Raw genomic sequence first — 16,665 nt, 5'->3', positions numbered from 1 at the left:
ATTCCTTATCCCAAACTTTTGCTGACTCATTTCACCCATTTAAATCAATGTATAGACACTTTTGTGTCATCCACAAACTTAGCGATAGTATATTCACTTTCCTCATCCAAGTCCATTAATACATATTATAAATAATTGTGGCCCCAGTACTGATCACTGTGACACTCTGCTAGTTAGAGTTAGAGCTAATTAGGCCACCAACCTGAAAATGCCCCCTTGTCCATGCTAAAATACGATCTCCAACACCATGGGCTCATCTTATTAAGTAGGCTAGCATGTGGCACCTTATCAAACACCTTCTGAAAATCCAAAAATACAACATTCACTGATTATTTTATCTGTTCTACTTGTTACATCTTCAAAGAATTCCAATAGATCTGTCAGGCATGATTTCTCCTTTGTGAAGCCATGCTGACTCTGCTTGATCACAGCACGCATTTCTAAATGCTATGCTCTTAACATCAATGTTATACAAGCCAACATTTTCCCAATACAGACATTAAGCTTACTGGCCTATAGGTTTTTTTTTGTCTATTTCTCTTTTCATATAATATACTGGCAGTTTATCAATCCTCTGTGACATCTCCAGGATATAGGGATTGCGGGAAAATTTCTACCAGTCCTTCCACTGTCTCTTTCCCTACTTCTTTTAATATCCTTGGATACATGTCAACGGATTCTGGGGGCTTATCAGTCTTTAGACCCATTATTTCCACTAGCACTTTTTGTTTAGTCATAAATATAGCAAACAGGAGGAGTAGGTCACACTGCTCTTACGGTGAAAGTGAGGACTGCAGATGCTGGAGATTAGAGTCGAGAGTGTGGTGCAGGAAAAGCACAGCAGGTCAGGCAGCATCCAAGAAGGAGGAAAATTGACATTTTGAGCAAAAGCCCTACATCAGGAGTGAGGCTGAAAGTCTCAGGGGTAGAGAGATAAATGGGAGGGGGTGGGGCAGGGGGGAGGTGGGGTAATGGTGATAGATCGGAGGAGAGGGTGGAGTGGATAATAGGAAAGAAGGCAGACAGGTAGGACAGGTTATGAGGATGGTGCTGAGCTGGAAGGTTGGAACTAGGAGAAGTTGGGGGTAGGGGAAATGAGAAAACTGGTGAAATCCACATTAATGCCATAGGGTTGGAGGGTCCTGAGGTGGAAGATGAGGCTCCTCCAGGTGTCAGTGTGTAAAGGGGTGGTGATGGAGGAGGCCTAGGACTGCATGTCCTCGGCAGAGTGGGAGGGGGAGTTGAAGTATTCCACCAGAGGGCGGTGGTGGGTATCCCAGAGATGTTCTCTGAAGCGCTCTGCGAGTAGGTGTCCAGTCTCCTCAATGTAGTGCCGATCGCATCGGGAGCAACAGATACAGTAAATGACGTGTGGAAGTGCAGGTTAAACTAAATGGATGTGGAAGGTTCCTTTGGGGGCCTTGGACAGAGATAAGAGGGGAGGTGTGGGCGTAGGTTTTACAATTCCTGAGGTGGCAGGGGAAGTTGCCGGCAGGGGAGCGCAGGTTGTTGGGGGGCGTGGACCTGACCAGGTAGTCACAGAGGGAACAATCTTTGTTGAAAGTGGACAGGGATGGGGAGGGAAATATCTCTCTGGTGGTGGGGTCCATTTGTAGGTGGTGGAAATGGTGGAGGATGATGCCATGCACATGGAGGTTGGTGGGGTGGAAGGTAACGACAAGGGTGTTAAGACATAAGACATAGGAGTGGAAGTAAGGCCATTCGGCCCATTGAGTCCACTCCGCCATTCAATCATTGCTGATGGGCATTTCAACTCCACGTACCAGCATTTTCCCCGTAGCCCTTAATTCCTGTGACATCAAGAATTTATCAATCTCTGCCTTGAAGACGCTGCCTTGTTCTGTCCTTGTTGCGGTTGGAGGGGTGGAGTTAGAGGGCGGAGGTGCAGGAAGTAGATGAGATGCGTTGGAGGGCATCATCAACCATGTGGTTGGGGACATTGTGGTCTTTAAAGAAGGAGGCCATCTGGTGTATTCTGTGGTAGAACCGATCCTTCTGGGAGCAGATGCAGGAGTCAGGGTGGGAGGAGGTGTAATCCAGGTAGCTGTGGGAAGCAGTGGGTTTGTAGAAAATGTCAATGTTGAGTTGGTCACCGTTGATGGAGATGGAGAGGTCCAGAAAGGGGAGGGAGGTGTCTGAGATAGGTGAATTTACAGTTGGGGTGGAATGTATTGTGAAGTTGATGAACTGCTCTACCTCCTCATGGGAGCACAAGATGGCACTGATGCAGTCATCAATGTAGCGGAGTAAGAGGTGGGGAGGGTGCCGGTGTAACTCCAGAAGATGAACTATTCTACGTAGCCAACAAAGAGACAGGCATAGCTGGGGTCCATGCAGGTGCCCATGGCTACTCCTTTGGTCTGGAGGAAGTGGGAGGATTCAAAGGAAATATTATTGAGGGTGAGGACCAGCTCAGACAAATGAATAAGAGTGTCAGTGGAAGGGTGCAGGTGGAGACACTGGGATAGGAAGAAATGGAGGGCTTGGAGGCCCTGGTCATGGCTGATGGAGGTATATAGGGACTGGATGTTCACGGTAAAGATGAGGCATTGGGGGCCAGGGAAATGAAAGTCTTGGAGCAGGTGGAGGGCATGGGTGGTGTCCCGAACATGTGTGGAGAGTTCCTGGACTAGAGGGGAATAGGACAGTATCAAGGTAGTTGGAGATGAATTCGGTGGGGCAGGAACAGGCTAGACGATGGGTCATTCCTGATGAAGGGCTCCTGCCTGAAACATCAATTTTCCTGCTCTTCAGTTGCTGCCTGGCCTGCTGTGCTTTTCCAGCATCACTCTAATCTTGAGATGATGGGTCGGCTGGAGTAATCAGGCTTGTGGATCTTAGGTAGGAGGTAGAACTGGTGCAGGGTTCCTGAACAATGAGGTTGGAAGCTGTAGGTGGGAGATCCCCTGAGGTGATGAGGTTGTGTACAGTCTTGGAGATGATGGTTTGGTGATAGGAGGTAAAGTCATGGTTGAGGGGGTGGTAGGAGGAGGTGTCTTCAAGTTGGCACTTGACTTCAGCGGTGTAGAGGTCAGTGTGCTAAACTACCACTACCCCCTCCTTTTCTGCTGGTTTGATGGTAAGGTTGGGGTTGGAGCAGAGGGAGTGCAGGGCTGCACGTTGTGAGGGTGAGAGGTTGGAGTGGGTGAGGGGGTGGATAGTTTGAGACGGTCAATGTCCCGGCAGCAGTTGGAAATTAAGAGGTCAAGGGTAGGTAACAGACTAGCACATGGTGTCCAGGTGGATGAGGTGTGCTGGAGTCAGGCGAAGGGGCCCTCAGAAGGTGGGCGGGAGTCTTGATGGAAAAAGTAAGTTCGGGGCGGAGGCTGCTGAAGAAGTGTTCGATGTCACTTTATGTGTTGAATTCATTGATCTGGGAGCAGAGGGGGATGAAGGTAAGGGCTTTGCTGAAGACTGATCATTCATCCTCAGTGGGGGGGGGGGGGGTCTGGGGGGATGGTGGAAACTCGGCAGGGCTGGGAGCTAGGACCTGATATCAGGCAGGAGCTGGGATTGGGGGAGTGACGTCACCCCTGGTCCCTCCACTACCTCGCCCATTCCAGTTACAGTCTCCCTCTGATACACCCCTCCCCTAAATGAACCCATCTGATAGCTGTCCCCCAATACCACCCAGATATCCCCACCCCTCAATACCACTTTCTAATACCTCCTCCCCTTCAATATCACCCTCTGACAGCCTCCTCCCCTGAAGACCACCCTCTGATACCCCAATCCCCTCAATATCACCCTCTGATATACACCTACCTCAATACCACATTGACACTTCCCTCATCAATACCACCTTCTGATACCCAAATCCCCGTCAATATCACCTTCCCCCCACCGCCAAATAACTCCCTCTGATTGCCTCCTCCCCTGCAATAACCCCTCTGATATCTCCCCGGCCCTCATTACCATGCTTTGATATCCCCCGAATGCCACCCTGATAGCCTCCTCCCCCTCAATAACTCCCCCCTCTGATATCCCCCCAGACTTCATGACCACCCTCTAAAACCCCCAATACCACTGTCAGATACCACTCTCTCCTCCTCAATCACTCCCTCTGATACCCATCTCAAAACCACTGTGATAGCCCTCTAGTCCCCAAACCCACCCGCTGATACACTTGCCCCCTCAATACCACCCAATGATATAATCCTCCCCCTCAATACAACCCTCTGACAGCCCCCTTCCCTGACCACCACCTTCTGATACCCCCTTCGCCCTCAGTATAAATCTGATGCCCTTCTCCTCCCTCAATACCACCGTATGATACCCCCATAATGTTGACTCTCTGACTCCCTCTTCCCCTCAATACCAAACTCTGCCCCCTCAAACCCACCTGCTGATACCCCTGTCCCCTCAATACTATCCAATGATATACCGCTCCCTCTCAATACCAGCCTCTGATACGCACTCTCCCTCAATATCACCTGCTGAAAAGCCCCTATCCCTCAATACCCCGCTTCCCCTCAACACCACCCGGGGATATTCCCCCAATACTAACCTCTGATACCCCTCCCTCCCAAACCCACCCTCTGATACCCCCACCCGCTGATACCCCCACCCCCTCAATACCACCCAGATCCCCCACCCCCTGATACCCCCACCCCCTCAATACCACCCAGATCCCCCACCCCCTGATACCCCCACCCCCTCAATACCACCCAGATCCCCCACCCCCTCAATACCACCCAGATCCCCCACCCCTTGATACCCCCACCCCCTCAATACCACCCAGATCCCCCACCCCCTGATACCCCCACCCCCTCAATACCACCCAGATCCCCCACCCCCTGATACCCCCACCCCCTCTGCCACCCAGATACCCCCTCCCCATTAATACCACCCTCTGATACCCCCACCCCCTCAATACCACCCCCTGATACCCCCATCCCCTGGTACCCCCACCCCCTCTGCCACCCAGATACCCCCTCCCCCTCAATACCAGCCTCTGGTACCCCCTCCCCCCGCGGTGAACCTACCTGACCCGGTTGCTAGGTGACCCGTTGCCTGGATACCGACAGCCTTTGATCGGGCGGTTTCTGAGCGTCAGCTGCTGAGGACCTCGCGCCGCTTCCGGAAGGTGCCCGGAGTGTGCCTGAGGCCGGGGGGAGGGGGGCCGCGCCGCTCCGCTCCGCCGCGGGGACAGAGCGGCCGTGTCCAGCGCAGCTCCCCGGCCCCGCGGCCAGGCCAGGCCTGGCCTCACTGACTGACTGACAGAGAGAGAGATCCGGCCCCGGCCCGCGTCCCCGAGCCGCTCTGCCGGCCCCGGCCTTTCCCCCGCCATGCAGCCGGAGCCCGAGTGCCGGGTGCTCTCCATCCAGAGTCACGTCGTCCGCGGCTTCGTCGGAAACAAGTCGGCGGCGTTTCCGCTCCAGGTCAGTCCCGGGGTGAGCGGGGAAGGAGGGGGGGGGGGGGGAGAGGTTCCTACTCATCACACACACCCCTAATTACCCCCACACACCCTCTGACCCCACCCCCACAGTCACTGACCCTCCCCACAGCCTCTGACCCCGCCCCACAGTCACTGACCCCCCACCCTCTGACCCCACCACTCACTGACCACTCCCACCACACCCACAGTCATTAACCCCCTACCCTCTGACCCCGCCCCCACAGTCACTGACCCCCTCACCCTCTGACCCCGCCCCCACAGTCACTGACCCCACTGACCACGCCCCCTTCCCTCACTGTCACTGACCACTCCCCCCTCCCCCACAGTCACTGACCCCAGCTACCACTGACCCCGCCCCCACAGTCACTGACCACTCCCCCCCACAGTCACTGACCCCTTCACCCTCTGACCCCACCACCCACTGACCACTCCCACCACCCCCACAGTCACTGACCCCCTACCCTCTGACCCTGCCCCCACAGTCACTGACTCCCTCACCCTCTGACCCTCCCCACAGTCACTGACCACTCTCCCCTCCCCCACAGTCACTGACCCCACTGACCAATCCCATCTCCCCCACAGTCACTGACCCCCTCACCCTCTGACCCTCCCCACAGTCACTGACCACTCCCACCTCCCCCACAGTCACTGACCCCACCACCCACTGACCCCGCCCCTACAGTCACTGACCCCCCTACCCTCTGACCCCGCCCCCACAGTCACTGACCCCACTATCCACTGACCACTCCCCCACAGTTACTGACCCCACTGACCACTCCCACTGACATTCCCAACCCTCCCACAGTCACTCCCCAACAACCTGTCACCTTCCCCATACCCCCTACTGCATTGTCCCCATACTCCCCACTCCATTTTCCCCATAATGTCCCTACCCAAACCGCTCTTCTCCCTCAACCCTCATTCTTACTGCCCCACCTGCATCCCTCCTACTTCACTCCATCTTCTTGGACTCATTCCAACTTGTCCATAATCCCTCTTTCTTAACCCCAAACTATGCCCCCATTTCACCTCTAACTCCTCTCACTACTGCTACCCCAACACACTCACTCCTGCTGCCTAACTCTATTTTGTTTTCTCTAATAGGTGTTGGGATTCGAGGTGGACTTAATCAACTCAGTCCAGTTCTCCAACCACACAGGTAAGATACAAACATCAGCAGCTACACGTTTCATTTCCTCAGTGTTCACATCACTGCTGCTGTACATTCATCAATTTCTTTGCTAAATCACAGCAGGAGAACAAATAAAGGGATGTCTCTGGGAAAATGAGACAAACTATCTCATGCAGTCTGAATATGACTTGAAATTGACTCTTACTGGAGGATGGGGTCCCACACACATTGACTTTCACTGGGGTGTGCCCACTCATTATTCTCGTTGATCTTGAGAGGGATAACTGAATAGTGACTCGAGAAGGCACCTTTGCTCAGCTGGATCTTGGCATGTGCAGCAGTTATAGCTGGACTTTGTCAGCAGTGATAATGAGCCTGGGTAAAGTCCACATCAGCTCAGTGCCTGGGTTTCATCAGGATCTGTGCATTATTGGCTGGAATGCCTGAATTTCACATGAGACTCTGGCTGAGCCTGCACCTAACCTCCAATCCATCTCCTTTTGACTTTTGTATGATGTCCATTTCCAGTGTTTCAATTCCATTTCAACTCCGGTCAAAGAAGCGAGCAGTGTGTTTTTGACCAGACAGTAATGGTACCAGTTATAAGTGTCACTTTGTCTAAAATATTTCCATTGGCCTGTTTTTAATTGCATTGGTGTTTAGTAAACAGCAATAATAGAAAGCAGGCTACTGAGCTAAAGCTGTGCTCTGTGGAGATTGCTTTTGCTACTTTCTTGTTGACTCTTATGCAAGCCTCTGTCATGTGGGTTATCCGAATGAAGGCACTCTTTACTGAAGGTGCAAAGTATATCATTTGAGGGAACAAAGCCCCTTCAGTCTCAGCATCTTCCAATATTACAGGTCTGGAAATCTGGAAGTGTATCTCCAGCAGATTATCTAGTACACAACTTGGCAATGTTGCTCGATGAACAAGGTTCTGACTTACTGACAGCAGGTAATGTGCAGTTACCTGCTTCTCAGAGATGCTGCCTAACCTGCTGTGCTTTGACCAGCAACACATTTGCAGCAGTTACCTGCTTCTGTCAGGAAATATTAGAATATCTGATGTCCACTTCCCTCGACATTAGCACTATTTTGAAATGAACAGAAAGCTATTCATATTTCCTGGCTGAACCCATAGATTTTGTTTAAAATTTACAAATACAAAGAATTTGACTAACTAGGTTACCCTGTGTGGGGAACTGTGGGTGGAAGGTGCAGGGTTGTGCCTGTGTACTGCTGTCTCCCTCTGGTCTTGACCAATTTTTCTTGAAGGTACCAACAATTCTAATGAAATGTATGTCAAGAGTCTGGATGGCCTAATACTCATTGAATGATTGGCTGCAGGAAGAGGTCATTCACCCCTTTGTACTGGCTCTCTGGTAGGGGTTTAGGGGCCGTGAATTGGGAGTAAGTGCTGTTTTAGATCTTTGCCCTTTCTTTCTCCTCCTATTGACTTGCTACTTACTCTGCTGTGGGAATTGCCAAGAGCCAACATCAGCATAACACAAGACAAACACTTCTCTGACCACTGCATGGTAAAGAATGTTCTGCAATAGCCTCAGATCTCAAATCAGGATCCTGCAAACAGTCCTGGTAAGGCACACAAGGACCCAGGGTCTTGAGTTGTGAAACAGCAGACAACAATGTCCTTGCCTCAATTGTGGTATGAGTGAAAGTTTATTCTAATTAATGGCGGCAAAAGCTGCTATTAGCCTGAAAGCAAACCTACAAGATTGGTTCAGTATAAAGGTAAAGTTGATGACCAGTCATTTGTTTTATCCATTAATACAAGCAAAGTTACTACAACATCTCCCAAAGTCCTGCCAGTCCCAATCACTGCTGTGTCTGTGTTTCAGGATATGATCACTGGAAGGGGCAAACCATGACAGCAGATGAACTGCAAACACTGTATGAAGGGCTCCAACTGAATGATGTAACTCGCTATGACTATGTCCTGACAGGTGGGTGCTGATTATATCTTGAGGACGAGGGTTGGCGCAACTGATTGCTTTATGTTGTATCTAATCCATATGCTTGTCCTGCGAGTGTTTGATGGGACAGTGTAGGAGGGAGCTTTACTCTGTATCTAACCCTGCGCTGTCCCTGTCCTGGGAGTGTTTGATGGGGACAGTGTGGAGAGAAATTTTAATTTATTGTATGCACAAAGTCCCATCAGTTATTGCACTGCTCTGGCATGCTGTTTGTATTTTCTGGCCGGTTACATCAAGGTGTGTAGCTGTCTGTGTGGGAGGTGGGGTGTGCGCCTCTCAACTCTCAACTTCCTTTACTTAGTGAATGATACACTCTGTACGTTTTATAAGGTTACACCAGAGACACTTCATTTCTGGATAAGGTGATGGAAATTATTCAGGAGCTGAGGAGACAGAACCCTAAACTGGTTTATGGTGAGTCTGTCCTTGAATGCTGTGGTTGTGGATTGGTAATGTGCAGTAGAAAGCTGCTTTTGAGGCTTTTATCTAATCTTGCAGGCAATGACTGTAGCTCACAACCTTTATTCTTGTATTGTCTGATTTTGAATGAACTGATAGTTGAGGTTACAGTTTGATTCTCAGTACTGGTTGTCTTTGTTTTCAGAATCAGGACTACTGATTTTGATTTGTATCTCAGAGAGGGCGATCCCTTCAGTTAATTAGCTGTCTTGAGCTTTGCAGTATTGGGCGCTGTGCTTGGCAATGAGATTTTGTTTGACGTTCAGTTTCAGATTGTAGTGTAAATAACAAGCGTGGGATGGGCGGGTGGATCAACCGTGCATTTGGAGTTAAGTTTATTAAATCATACAGCACAGGGGTCCATAAGACATAGGAGTGGAAGTAAGGCCATTCGGCCCATCGAGTCCACTCCACCATTCAATCATGGCTGATGGGCATTTCAACTCCACTTACCCACATTCTCCCTGTAGCCCTTAATTCCTGTGACACCAAGAATTTATCAATCTCTGCCTTGAAGACATTTAGCGTCCCGGCCTCCACTGCACTCTGCGGCAATGAATTCCACAGGCCCATCACCCTCTGGCTGAAGAAATGTCTCCGCATTTTTGTTCTGAATTGACCCCCTCTAATTCTAAGGCTGTGTCCATGGGTCCTACTCTCCTTGCCTAATGGAAACAATTTCCTAGCGTCCACCCTTTCCAAGCCATGTATTATCTTGTACGTCTCTATTAAGTCTCCCCTTAATCTTCTAAACTCCAATGAATACAATCCCAGGATCCTCAGCCATTCTTCATATGTTAGACCTACCATTCCAGGGTTCATCCATGTGAATCTCCACTGGACACGTTCCAGTGCCAGTAGGTCCTTCCTGAGGTGTGGGGACCAAAACTGGACACAGTACTCCAAATGGGGCCTAACCAGAGCTTTATAAAGTCTCAGTAGCACATCTCTGCTTTTATATTCCAACCCTCTTGAGATAAGGGACAACATTGCATTCGCTTTCTTAATCACGGACTCAACCTGCATGTTTACCTTTAGAGAATCCTTAACTAGCACTCCCACTAGAGGGGGTCCATTCAGCTCAAGTCTCTTTTAGCTCTCTGAGATAAATACCCAGTTAATCTCACTCCCCTGCTCTGTCCTCAAGCCCTGTAAATGTAAGGGAAGGCATAGTGTGAATGTCCATAGTCATCTAGGACCCTAGGTTAACGTTCTAGGGTTCAGAGTTCATTTCTCACTGTGAGAGATGATGAAATTTGAATCCCAAAAAATCTGGAATTTAAAAACTAGTCTGACCAGATAACCACACTCAATTGTCAGAAGATCCCACCTTGGTCACTGTTCCTTTTAGGGAAGGAAATCTGCTGTCTTGGACAGGTCTGAATTATATGTGACTCCAGACCCACAATGTGGTTGACTCATTGCTGCCCTCTGAAACAACTGAGCTAGCACTTGATTAGATTAGATTCCCTACAGGCCCTTTGGCCCAACAATTCCACACCGGCCCTCCAAATAGTAACCAACCCAGACCCATTCCCCTATCCTATATTTACCCCTGACTAATGACCAACATAAACTTGGAGCACCCGGAGGAAACCCATGCAGACACTGGGAGAATATGCAATCTCCACACAGTTAGTTGCCCAAGGCAGGAATCAATCCCGGGTCCCTGGCGCTGTGAGGCAGCAGTGTGAACCACCGAGCCACTGTGCTGCCCAAGCAGTCAAGGGAAAGTAGAGATGAGCAATAAATACTGGTCTATCAAGTGACAATTGTGAATTTTTTTTTTAATCCCCTTGAAGTACTTCTCCTATTCATTTCTATTGTCTGCTTTTTCTAATCTTTCAAGCAAGTGCTTTCCGGACTGCAACCACCCAACATGTAAAACTGATTCTATGTTGTCCTGTTGTTCATGCCCTTATTAAACCATCTCTAATCCACTCTGGCAAACTCCCTGTGCAGCTTCTCCAACAACACGCCCTTCGTAAAATGTGGTGCCCAGAAATAAATACAAGACCCCAGTTGGGATCTTCCCAGTTTCAGCATCACTTCCTAGACTGGTATAGTAAGGGATCCAAGGATGACAGTCTAAGGGCGACACTGATCATTGTAGTTTATTTGGGAATAGGATCTGAGAGAGACTTGGGTGAGAACATAGAACATTACAGTGCAGTACAGGCCATTCGTCCCTCGATGTTGTGCCAACCTGTGAAACCAATCTGAAGCCCATTTAACCTACACTATTCATTTTCGTCCATATGTTTATCCAATATGTTGGCAGAGGTAGGGAGCAGAGAAGGATTGTCTTTTAATGTAAATAATTGTTAATTAATGTAAATGATTGTTTACTGAATTCTTTTCCAGTCTGTGACCCTGTGATGGGTGATAAAAGGAATGGAGATGGATACATGGTGAGTGACTGATGCATGCATGTCTGTCTCTCTACCTCTCATGTCCAGTGGATATTATTTTGCTGAATGTCTTGTTCTATCCGTAGTATGTTCCGGAAAATCTTCTTCCAGCTTACAAAGAGAAAGTGGTCCCCCTCGCTGACATCATCACTCCAAACCAGTATGAAGCAGAGTAAGTGTTGTTAATTGCAGCTTCTGAATTCTTGCTCCGACAATACAGTCACAAGGAGGGAGCAAACTGTCCCCTGTGGCTCTCCGTCATCAATGTGGTCTTCTAATGGCTGCCAGTCTCCAATCGAAGGAGAAGGTGCCAGTGGGAATGATTCTTCAACATCTTCAGGGCAGCTGTTGCGCTGAATGGCTGGTCTTCAGAACTTGATCCACACACCAAGCTCATTTTGCAATGTGACAGAGTTATTTTTGTCAACTGCCTGGCTCCAACACTGCCCCAGACCAGAGGAGTAACTGCAAAGGTTTGTCATACGTACAGCACCAGCTCAGGCTCATTTCGCATGAGTATTGTTCGAGGAATGAGATACAGAAATATTTGTAGCAAGGCTAGAGAAACATTGCACAGAGTCCTGGAATATCTCCCTTATCAAGTAGTCAGAACAGGTGACCTTGTTGGATATAAAATTTTTAGGAAACTTTGACGGGTTTGGAGTATGTGGGTCAAGGTTGGATATGTTGCACAGGGTGATATCAGGGAGGGGAAATTAGAAATGCAGTTACAAAGAAACTGAAGCAAGAGTGAGAGAATGCTTGAGGGGGTAGCAGAGAGAGAGCACCAGGAAAAAGAAGTGGAGGGAGAGAGAATCAGAGACTGGTGGACAAAACAAATGACTTGAGAGACAGACCATGAACTTTATGTGGAAAAAATTGAACCGATTGAGTGGATCATCCTGACTGTCTGATATTTGCTGTTTATTTTGAAGAAGTTTGTACTAAATGTAATTGCAATTTGACTATTTTTCAGAATTCTTGCAGGAAGGAAGATGAATACAGAAAAGGAGGCGATTGAGGTAACTTGCAGCAATTATTAAATAAGTAGATCCAGAATGGAGTAAATTAAAGAGTAAATTAAGGCTCTTCTGCACTGTTTAAATATAGTAGGTTATAATCCAGCAGGTTTATTTGAAAATACAAGTTTTCGGACCTTGCTCCTGCTTCAGATGTTAGTGGCATGGGATATAGGAAAAGCTGGCTGTCTGGATACAGAATTGGCTGGCTCATGGAAGACAGAAGGTATTCGTAGATGGAAAGTATTCAGCCTGGAGCCCGGTTACCAGTGATATTCCACAGGGATTTGTTCTTTCACCTTTGCTCTGTGAGTTTTGTAAATGACTTGGATGAGGAAGTGGAAGAGTGGGTTAGTAAGTTTGCTGATGACACGAAGTTTGGTGGAGTTGTGGATGGTGTGGAGGGCTGTTGCAACAGGACATTGACTGGATGCAGAGCTGGGCTGATAAGTGGCAGATGGAGATCAACCTGGAAAAGTGTGAAGTGATTCATTTTGGAAGATCGAGAATTTGAATGCAGAACACGGTTAAAGGCAGGATTCTTGACAGTGTGGAGGAACAGAGGGATCTTGGGGTCCATGTCCATAGATCCCTCAAAGTTGCCACCCAAGTTATAGGTTTGTTAAGAAGGTGTATGGTGTGATGGCTTTCATTAGCGGGGGATTGAGTTTGCAAGGTTATGCTGCAGCTTTATAGAGCCCTGGTTAGACCATACTTGTAATATTATGTCCAGTTCTGGTCGCCGCCTTATAGGAAGGATGTGGGAACTTTAGAGAGGGTGCAGAGGAGGTTTACCAGGATGCTGCTTGGACTGGAGGGCATGTCTTATGAAGAAAGGTTGAGAGAGGTGAGGCTTTTCTCAATGGAGCGAAGAAGGATGAGAATTAACTTGATAGAGGTGTACAAGATGATGAGAGGCATAGATAGAGTGGATAGTTAGAGACTTTTACCCAGTGCAGAAATGGCTATCATGAGGGGACATAATTTTATGACTGTAGGAAGGTTAGGGGAAATGTCAGAGGTAGGTTCTTTACACAGAGTTGTGGTTACATGGTATGCACTGACAGCGGTGGTGGTAGAATCAGATACATCAGGGACATTTAAGCGGTTCTTGGATAGGCACATGGATGATACTAAAATGAAGGCTATGTAGTTTAGTTTGATCTTTAGAGTAGGATAAAAGGTCAGCACAACATCAAAGGCCGAAAGGCTTGTACCCTGCTAGACTGTTCTTGAAGCCATACAGTGTGAAATCAGACCATTTGGCCCAACAAGTCTGCACTGACCCTCTGAAGAGTAACCCACCCAGATCCATTCCTCTACCCTATTACTCTACATTTACCCTGAAGAATGTGCCTAACCTACACAACCCTGAACACTATAAGCAATTTAGTATGGCCAATTCACCTAACCTGCACACAGAACATGGAAAAGTACAGCACAGAACAGAACTTTCGGCCCATGATGTTATGCTGAGGATTAACCTTATCTAAAATAAAATAACCTAATCTCTGCACCCCTCAACTCACTGCTCTCCATGTGCATGTCCAACAGTCACTTAAATGTCCCTAATGACTCTGCTTCCACCACCACCGCTGGCAACACATTCCATGCAGTTACAACGCTCTGCGTAAAGAAGCTACCTCTGACGTCTCCTTTATACCTTCCTGCTAATATCTTAAAATTATTACCCCTCATGCCAATCAATCCTGCCCTGGGGAAAAGTCTCTGGCTATCGACTCTATCCATGCCTCTCATTAACTTGCACATCTTGATCAGGTCACCTCACTTCCTCCTTCTCTCCAGAGAGAAAAGTCCAAGCTTAGTCACCCTCTCTTTGTAAGATCCAGGCAGCATCCCGATAAACCTTCTTTGCACCTTCTCCAAAGCCTCTGTAGCTTTCCAATAATAGTGTGACCAGAACTGGACACAATATTCTAAGTGTGGTCTCACCAGGGTTTTGTAGAGCTACAGCAAAACCTTGCAGCTCTTAAACTTGATCCCCCATTAATGAAAGCCAAAATAACATATGCTTTCTTAACAACCCTATCCACTTGGGTGTCAACTTTGAGGGATCCTTACACTTCAACACCAAGATCCCTCTGTTCCTCCACACTGCCAAGAATCCTGTCTTTTATCCTATATTCAGCATTCCAGTTCGACCTTCCAAAATGCATCACTTCACATTTATCCAGGTTGAACTCCATGCACCATTTCTCACCCCAGCTCTGCATCCTGTCTATGTCGCGCTGCAGCCTGCAATAGCCCTGGATACTATCAATGGCACCTCCAACATTGTGTCATCAGCAAATTTACTAACGCACCCCTCAACCTCCTCATCCAAGTCATTTATAAAAACTGCAAAGTGGGACCCCTCTCAACACTGACCTCCAGGCAGAATACTTTCCATCTCCAACTTCTGTCAGCCAACTAATTCGGAATCCAGATAGCCAAATCTCCCTTACCAAATGCCTTCCTGATGTCCACATGCACCACATCCACTGCCTAACCTCCGTCAACCTGTCTCGTCATCTCCTCAAAGACTTCAAAGATTTGTGAGGCATGACCTGCCCCCCTCAAACCATGCTGACTGCTTTTAATATCGCTATGCTTTTCCAAATAGTCATAAATCCTACCCCTCAGAATTCTTTCCAAAACCTTGCTGACCACAGACGTAAGACTGACTGGTCTATACTTGCCAGGGATTTCCCTATTACCCTTCTTGAAAAGAGGAACAACATTCACCTCCCTCCAATCCTCCGGTACGACTCCTGCGGAGAGTGAGGAGGCAAAGATCTTCACCAACGGCTTAGCAACCTCCTTTCTCGCTTCCCGGAGCAGCCTGGGATAAATCTGGTCTGCCCTGGGGACTTATCAATCTTCATGTTCGCCAAAATTTCCAACACATCAACTTCTTCAATCCTGATCTGTTCAAGCCTGTAACCCGCTCCTCAAAGTTCTCGTTCAACAAGGTCCCTTTCCTTGGTGAAAACCGAAGCAAAAAACTCGGGGCTTCCTGTATCCGCTCAGACTCCATGCACAAGTTCCGTATGCTCTCCTTGACTGACCCTACCTTCTCCCCCATCATTCTCTTATTCCTCACATATGAGCAAAATGCCTTTGGTTTCTCCCTAATCCTTCCTGCCAAGCCTTTCTCGTGCCCCCTCCTGACTCTCTTCAGTCCATTTCTGAGCTCCTTCCTAGCAAGCCTGTAATCCTCAAAAGCTGTGCTCGATCCTTGCTGCCTTCTTCCTTTTGACAAGAAGCTCCTCTGTTCTCGTCATCCAAGGTTCCCTAATCATGCATTAAACGCAACAACTGCTCCTTCAACAGTCTCCACGTGTCTGCTGTGCCCTTTCTGTGGAACAGTTGCTCCCAATCTATAACTTCCAACTCCTGTCTGATAGCATCATCATTTCCTTTTCCCCAATTAAATGACTTCCCTTGGTAACTACTCCTTTCCCTCTCCAAGGCTATGGTAAATGTGAGGCAGTTGTGGTCACTGTCACCAAAGTGTTCTATCACCACGAGATCTGGCACCTGTCCTGGCTCGTTGCCTCTCCCCTCGTCGGTCTGTCTACATACTGAGTAAGGAAACCCTCCTGAACACACCTGACAAAAACGGCTCCATCCATACCACCTGCACTGAGGAGGTTCCAGTCAATATTGGGAAAGTTGAAGTCACCCATAACAACCCTGCTACATCTGCATTTTTCCAAAATCTGTCTGCCTATCAGTTCTTCAATCTCTCTACTGCTATTAGGGGGTCTGTATAAAACCCCCAATGAGGTGGCTGCTCCCTTGCTGTTCCTAACTTCCACCCATACTGACTCAGTAGACAAACCTTCCTCAACAACCTTCATTTCTGTAGCTGTGATGCTCTCTCTGATTAGCAATGCTACACCCCCTCTTTTGCCACCCTTCCTTTAATTTTAAATGTTCTAAACCCTGGAACATCTAGCAATCATTCCTGCCCGTATGAAACCCATGCCTCTGTTACGGCCACAACATCACAGCCCCAAGTACTGATCCACGCTCTAAATTTGTCACTCTTATTTCTGACACTCCTTGTGTTAAAGTAGACACACTTTAACCGATCCCTTTGTTCCATCACATGAATAACCTTCCCAATAGATTCACTATATCCTACAACTACTCTGTCCCTTTCAACATTCCCAGGACAGGTAGAGCTCTTGTCAGTTTGAGATTAGTGATTGGATCTCTGGGTCTC

General features: G+C 48.2%; 2 protein-coding genes across 2 annotated transcripts in view; one reads left to right on the top strand and one right to left on the bottom strand.

Moving 5' to 3' along the window:
• fgf9 (fibroblast growth factor 9) overlaps positions 1-5,017 on the bottom strand; it is a 35,996-nt gene extending 30,979 nt beyond the window's left edge. Inside the window, exon 1 of the mRNA XM_060833900.1 lies at positions 5,007-5,017. The gene's annotated coding sequence lies outside the window, so the exon portion shown is untranslated. The remainder of the gene's footprint in view (positions 1-5,006) is intronic.
• Positions 5,018-5,086: 69 nt separating this feature from the next.
• pdxka (pyridoxal (pyridoxine, vitamin B6) kinase a) overlaps positions 5,087-16,665 on the top strand; it is a 30,254-nt gene continuing 18,675 nt past the window's right edge. The window contains exons 1-7 of the mRNA XM_060833896.1: positions 5,087-5,402; positions 6,524-6,578; positions 8,411-8,515; positions 8,876-8,959; positions 11,369-11,415; positions 11,502-11,587; positions 12,392-12,437. Coding sequence (XP_060689879.1) covers positions 5,310-5,402; positions 6,524-6,578; positions 8,411-8,515; positions 8,876-8,959; positions 11,369-11,415; positions 11,502-11,587; positions 12,392-12,437 — 516 coding nt within the window. The 5' untranslated portion in view covers positions 5,087-5,309. The remainder of the gene's footprint in view (positions 5,403-6,523; positions 6,579-8,410; positions 8,516-8,875; positions 8,960-11,368; positions 11,416-11,501; positions 11,588-12,391; positions 12,438-16,665) is intronic.

The sequence above is a fragment of the Hemiscyllium ocellatum genome, chromosome 12 (assembly GCF_020745735.1).
Source record: "Hemiscyllium ocellatum isolate sHemOce1 chromosome 12, sHemOce1.pat.X.cur, whole genome shotgun sequence".
NCBI classification, from domain to species: Eukaryota; Metazoa; Chordata; class Chondrichthyes; order Orectolobiformes; family Hemiscylliidae; genus Hemiscyllium; species Hemiscyllium ocellatum.
The sequence above is the reverse complement of the archived record's forward strand: the minus strand, read 5'-3'. Positions and strand labels throughout refer to the sequence as shown.